General features: G+C 41.4%; 1 protein-coding gene across 1 annotated transcript in view; it reads left to right on the top strand.

Moving 5' to 3' along the window:
• Window positions 1–6,351, top strand: part of TES (testis derived transcript (3 LIM domains)) — a 29,016-nt gene that overhangs the window by 10,487 nt on the left and 12,178 nt on the right. The window contains exon 2 of the mRNA XM_010133609.1: window positions 589–674. Coding sequence (XP_010131911.1) covers window positions 589–674 — 86 coding nt within the window. The remainder of the gene's footprint in view (window positions 1–588; window positions 675–6,351) is intronic.

The raw sequence follows: 6,351 nt of genomic DNA, 5'->3' as shown, positions 1-6,351 counted from the left end.
ACTTAATTGTAAAGGTTACGTTCTGCTCTCAATTGCTATCAGAGTAGTCTCAAATATACTCAGAAATACTGGATTAATCAGATGTTTTCTTTATTCCTATCAGATGCCCAGCTGACTGCATTTAAATGTGGGATCTGTTTTATTTCTTCATCTCCTGTATTCTGCCAGCTTGTATACTGCAAATCACTTTGTCCTGACAGCTGGATTAAAAGTTCTTTGGCTTGATGTCTTGTGGCTTCTCTTGCTGTGGTTTCACAGCCACAGACCTAAGGAAGGGCTGCAAAGAATCTGCTGCTTCCCTTTTGTGAGGCTTGCAGAGCAAGCTGGGCTGGGGAGGCAAGTCACCAGGGAAATACTTGGTTTTGGCTAAGGCTGACTTTCTGCCTGCCAGCTCACCTATCAGGTTTGTCGCTTATGTAGATACCATGCAGGTGAAAGGACCCCAGATACTGTCCTGATGTCAGCTTAGTCAGATGCTTAATCTTTTTGCTTTAGTTGTGCATTGTAGGTTATAAAGGCAGCAATGAGATTGTTCATGCAACAACGTATTTCTTGAAGCTGACTGTACTCATCTTGCTCTGTACACAGATGGGCTTGGGCCATGAGCAAGGATTTGGTGCTCCCTGCTTAAAATGCAAGGATAAGTGTGAAGGATTTGAGCTTCATTTCTGGAGGTAAGTGACACCAGATGTCTCAAGTGGTGACTCAGCACTGCAGATCTGGGCACATACATGCAAATGTGTAAATAACTGCTTTTGTTCTCTCTTTCAGTTAAACTATTCAGATGCTTTAAAGAAGCTGTGTCTAGGTTCAGGGCCAGGGCTTCTCAGCTGCATTACAAGAGAGTGTTTAATTATGTAATCACTTATGAACGTTTCATCTGCACTGAAGTCAATGGTGGTACTTCTGCTGAAGCGTTTGCTTTAGCTTAATAAACAGTTGAAGTAGGTTTATAAAAACATCTCTATCCCTACAGTAAGAGAGGTGACAGGGAAGAAGTGTGCTTTATCTCAGTAATAAAAAGGTTTCTCAGCTCCTGACCAAATATGTAAGCTTTGATCTGAGACTTTAGGTAAAATTATCTATGTTTAAAAGATGTTGAAACTTTGTATACATCTAGAAGAGACATATGGGGGAAGAGGTGTCATAATTCAAATAAATTAGATAGTGCTTGGTCTTGGATGATACAGTGTTCCTAAACCAGGAAGGGTTCATGCTAGTACCAATAAATAGACTATGCTGTGGTTTTTGCCATTACTTCTGCAGGAACTTTGTATTCTATTAAGACGTTTCTTGTTTTAGTGAAACAAGGGGTGTGTGTATGAGTGTGTGTGTATATATATAAATGCATATATCTAGCTAGTCCAGTTCACTTATTATTCTGGGTGTTCTTTAAGATCTAGCTTAGTGATTTTGATTTTAAAAAGGCAAAAGTTCCTCTCAAAGGGAACAGCCTGGAAAGGACACAAAAAGAGATAACCATTAGTAGCACTAGCAATGAGATTGTAGCCAAATAGCATTGGTGAAATGCAATCGGTCATAGCTGCATCTGCAATAGGGTTTTATTTTGTGGTGTGTAAGGTAGTCTTTACATCCCAGCCATAGTGACACCAGGTGCAGATATGGCCTAGCAGATTTTATGTCTTTGCCCAAGTATTTGATTGCAGCTGAGACTCGGTTTAGAATATAACCAAACAGACCACAGCAAAAACTTGCTGTAAGTTGATGAAGATACAGTTTCTTGGTTGTGTATCTGTAATATGTAGCTATAAAAATAACTTAGAAATAGTAACATGGAGTAAGAAGTGTTAATACACTAATAAATAAACATGATCATCTAATTATAAAAATCTATCTAATTCCTGGGAAGACTGTTTTCAATATACACTAGTCACTGAAGAGACTTGTGTTAGAAGTACTAGTAAAATAAAACAGAACACAGTTAACATACACAGGTGACTCAGTAAAACAGAATTAGAAATTGCAAGAGTAAAGAGTGCTGTTTATTCGTGGTTAAGTGAGAAATAATGTCACTACCTACTTGAGAGAAAGCTCTTTATTCATAGTCAGTGTGATAGATGGGGAAATCACAAGTGGGGAAGGAAAAAATATTACTCCAGTTAACTTTCTCAGCTCTTCCTTTTTGTCCTCTTTTTCTTAGTTCTCATTGTTAGACCTTATAACACCTAGCTTATTCCTTAACAGGGAAGAATTTGGGATAAAAAGAAATAAAATATCAAAAGTGATTTAGTCAGTTATAGCATGATTACCAAGTTAGAATGTGTCTGCTTCTGTGTGTGTATTTGGAGGGGTTTGTGTGTGGTTTTCTTGATACACATTTCACTAGACCTTTGTAGTTAGGGCTTATTATATAAGGATCTGAATATGTAGTTTGTCAGACCACTGTCTCTCCCAGAAAGTAGGAGCTTGTAGACAACAGTGGATTAAAGAGCGAGTAAGAAAAAGACATAAAACCAGTGACTATTTAGTTAAGATTAGGATTTAATTTTGAAATCAAATCAGGTAAATAAAGTGGCTGGAGGGAGTCTGAGAAGCATCACCTGAATGTCAGACAAATGTGACACATACCTCAAGTAGCCAAAAAGTTAGCTATTGAGGCAGGAGGCAGTTCAAGAACAGGTTAGAAAATAGCTGCTTCTCCAGCGGAGTTGCTACTGGGGACAGCAAGGTGTGAATCTCAAGTCTGAAATAACTTGTGTAAACAGTTTTCAAAGGAAAAAATATATTAATATGCTTTACATGTTACAGAGATTTTGGGAGTCCACCACTTGAAAGGGATAGATCCCAAATACCTGTTCACTTAGTCATGTTTGCCTTAAAATCTGAAACTCACTATTTTAAGCAGAAGCAAACTGTAGCACAAGGGGACAGAATATTGTCTTTATAACATGAATGATCAATATCAGTTCTAGCTTAATCACTAATTTCACCATGAGTCACCTATAAAAGCTGGGTTTGTAGTAGGAATTGTGGTGAGAGAAACTGTTACCCATTGCCTGGAAGAGTAACTGTGGTGGGTTTAGCCCAGCCAGCAGCCAAGCGCCCATGCAGCTGCTCACACCCTGTCCTCTCACAGCAGGGTGGGGGAACAAAAAGGAAGAACAAAAATGAGAGAACTCCTGGGTCAAAATAAAGTCAGTTCAACAGGTGAAGGAAGGTCTGGGGAGCAAGTGATGTGGTCACTCACCACCTCCCACAAGCAGACCAATGCCCAGCAAATCTCCAAGCCCTGTCCACTTTGGAAGTCAGAAACCCTGCCTTCATACTCTACCTCATCTTAATGCTGAGCATGACATCATATAATAAGTATTCCTCTGGCCAATTTGAGTCAGCTATGCCCCCTCCCAGCTTCTTGCTTAGCCCCACCTTATTTGCTGAAGTGGAGGAAGAGCTCGAATAAGAGGAAGCCTTGACACTGTGCCGGAAGTGCTCAGCAATAGCAAGTGCTATCAACACAGTTTAAGTCACAGATCTGAAGTGCAGCACCTTACAGCATTACGGAGAAAACTATGTCCGTAGGAGCCAGATCCAGTGCAGTAAACAAGGCAGCAGTTGTGCTTGCAGGCTCCAGTCCTTTCTGTGATCTGTGTAAGGGTGACACTGCCCTCTTCTGGGTGGAGCTGAGAAGCTTGAGCAGATCATGTAATTCTTGGTCCAATGTATGAAAACTCTACTGTACCTCAAAGAGCTAAGATGTAATTTCTTTCTGTATTTCTGTACAAAAAAGCCTCATTTCTGCCTTCGGGGAGTTAGCCTGGAAAGTGCACGAAAAGAAATCAAAGTATACCTATCTAGTAGCAGGATTTTACACATTATTCTTTATGCTGGGAGCATTTGGAGAAGTACCTCTTCTGGGGTGGCAAGTGCTTGTTAGGCACTTGGTGCTATAATTCTTGGCACAGTATGCGAGATGATTATTACAGGTGCATTTCTGTATGAGCATAAATTAACAGTTACGGTAAACAAAGCCCTTAGTAAAATTTTTTTCTAAATGTTGAAGTTCTGAAAACCTTAATGCTGTGAGCTGAACACAAAATTAATATAATGTGAGCCACAGCCTACCTAACTGAACAATTACCTGCTTTATCTTAGCATGTTAATATTTTTTGCTCTTAAAATTCTCCTTAGAATCATGCTTCTTTCCAAGTGTAGCATCAGCAATGGACAGGGTCTTCTCAGGTAAGGTGTTAGACTTCTTTTAGACTGCAAAACAGCCTCCACAAAATGAGCAGGGCAGGCTGGCTGTAAGCGACTGCTGCTCAGATACAAGTTTGCTCTTTGGGAATGTATTTCCCCCTAGAAGGAAGCGTGGAAAAGGAGTTGGAAGTTGCTAAAAGCAGGAGGGAAGGTTATGATTTATCTTGGTCATGTATATATAGGAAAGTGATGATTGTCTCCATGGCTCTCCATGGCTTGCCAAGATATTAAAAGGCTTCTGGAGACAAGCATCTTAAGTTTGGGAGTGACCATTTTCAGCATCTGGTTTCTCTGCACAGATACAATCCCTGAAAGGCAGAGAGACCTTTAGGTTGGCTTAACATTTTCTGATACAGAGGCTGCTGGGCAAGCGCTGAGGCACAGTTCAAAGCATTTGCAATTACTATAGCTGCATTAATAGCAAGAAAACATAACAGAAGGAATCATGGAGAGAGCTTAGTCCTTTCTGTGTGGAGGACTCAAGGCTCAAGACTTGCCAGAAATCTGTTGAGGGCTTCTCTGTGCCTACAGCTGCTACCTCCTGTCGCTAGGAGCCATTGCAAAGCCAATGTAGAAAGAGTCGTGATTCAAGTTGTTATTCTTCTCCACACACCAAAACATAGAGAAGTAGGAGAATTGATGACATTTGGTTTTGGAAAAGGGACTGTAAGTCTTCGATCCTTGCTGCCAGTAGAAATACAGGACACCAGCCTGGGAAAGGGGATGGAATCCGCTTACCTTCCTTCTTCCTCTTTCTACCCACCCGAGACCTTGAAGCAAGACACAATCTACTAAATCTACAGTGATATGCCACTTCTAATTCTATAAATTTTGAAGCTTCATCTCTATCTTCCATATTTTGAATGGGAAAAGCTTCTCAGACTGCTGAGATTTGACTGGAAGGACATATATTTTCTTTGCTGAAGTCCGGAGAGCTGTGAACACATAAGAGTCCCTAAAACCTCCTTGATTAGGGATCGTGCTGCATGTCCTCACATGAAGGAAAAATATTTCTGGCAATGAAGATAAGAAAACAAGAAATTCTCACTACCTGTCTTCTTGATAGAGCCAAAGGAGATAAAGTTACGTCTATACATACATCTCTCTCTATGTATATATATGTGGTGTATCACAGCAACTGGTTTTCCTGGCACATGTGAGGTATTTGCTTTAACACAAAAAATGAAAATTAAACATCAGTTATCAGACAGACTTGTGAAATGTAACTCTTGACATCATCAGTAGCAAAAGGAAGACTGGCGTAAATGTGGGCCTGCTGCTGAATGAGGTGGGTGCCCTAGTGATGGAGGATACAGAGAAGGTGGAGTTATTGAATGCCTTCTTTGCTTCAGTCTTTACTGCTAAGGGTGGCCCTCATGAGTCCCAGACCTTGGAGGTAGAGGAGAAAGTTTGGAGAAGGGAAGACTTTCCCTTGGTCAAGGAGGATCAGGTTAGAGATCATCTAGGCAAACTGGACACCCACAAATCCGTGGACCCTAATGGGGGTGCTGAAGAAGCTGGCAGATGTCATTACTAGGCCACTTTCTGTCATCTCTGAAAGGTCATTAGGAACAGGAGAGGTGCCTGAGGACTGGAAGGAAGCCAATGACACTCCATTCTTCAAAAATGGCAAGGAGGAGGACCTGGAAAACTACAGGCCAGTCAACCTTGCCTCTATCCCTGGTAAGGTGATGGAGCAGCTCATTCTGGAGGTCATCTCTAAGCATGTGGAGAAAAGAAGGTAGTCCGGAGTGGTTAACACGGATTCCCTAAGGGGAAATCATGCTTGACCAATCTGATAGCCTTCTATGATGGCATGACTAGATGGATAGGTGAAGGGAGGGTGGTGCTTGTTGTCTGCCTTGATTTCAGCAAGGCTTTTGACACTGTCTCCCATAGCATCCTCATAGTTAAGCTTAGGAAGTGTGGGTTGAATGAGTGGACAGTGAGGTGGATTGAGAACTGGCTCAATGGCAGAGCTCAGAGTTGCGATCAGTAGTGCAGACTCTAGCTGAAAGCCTGTAGCTATTGGTGTTCCCCAGGGCTCAGCACTGGGTCCAGTCCCGTTCAACATATTAATCAACAATCTGGATGAAGGCACAGAGTGCATAAGCAAGTCTGATGATTCAAAAC

Source organism: Buceros rhinoceros, unplaced genomic scaffold (genome assembly GCF_000710305.1).
Source record: "Buceros rhinoceros silvestris isolate BGI_N320 unplaced genomic scaffold, ASM71030v1 scaffold1523, whole genome shotgun sequence".
NCBI classification, from domain to species: Eukaryota; Metazoa; Chordata; class Aves; order Bucerotiformes; family Bucerotidae; genus Buceros; species Buceros rhinoceros.
Note: the sequence above shows the minus strand (reverse complement) of the source record. Positions and strands in the feature narration are given on the sequence as shown.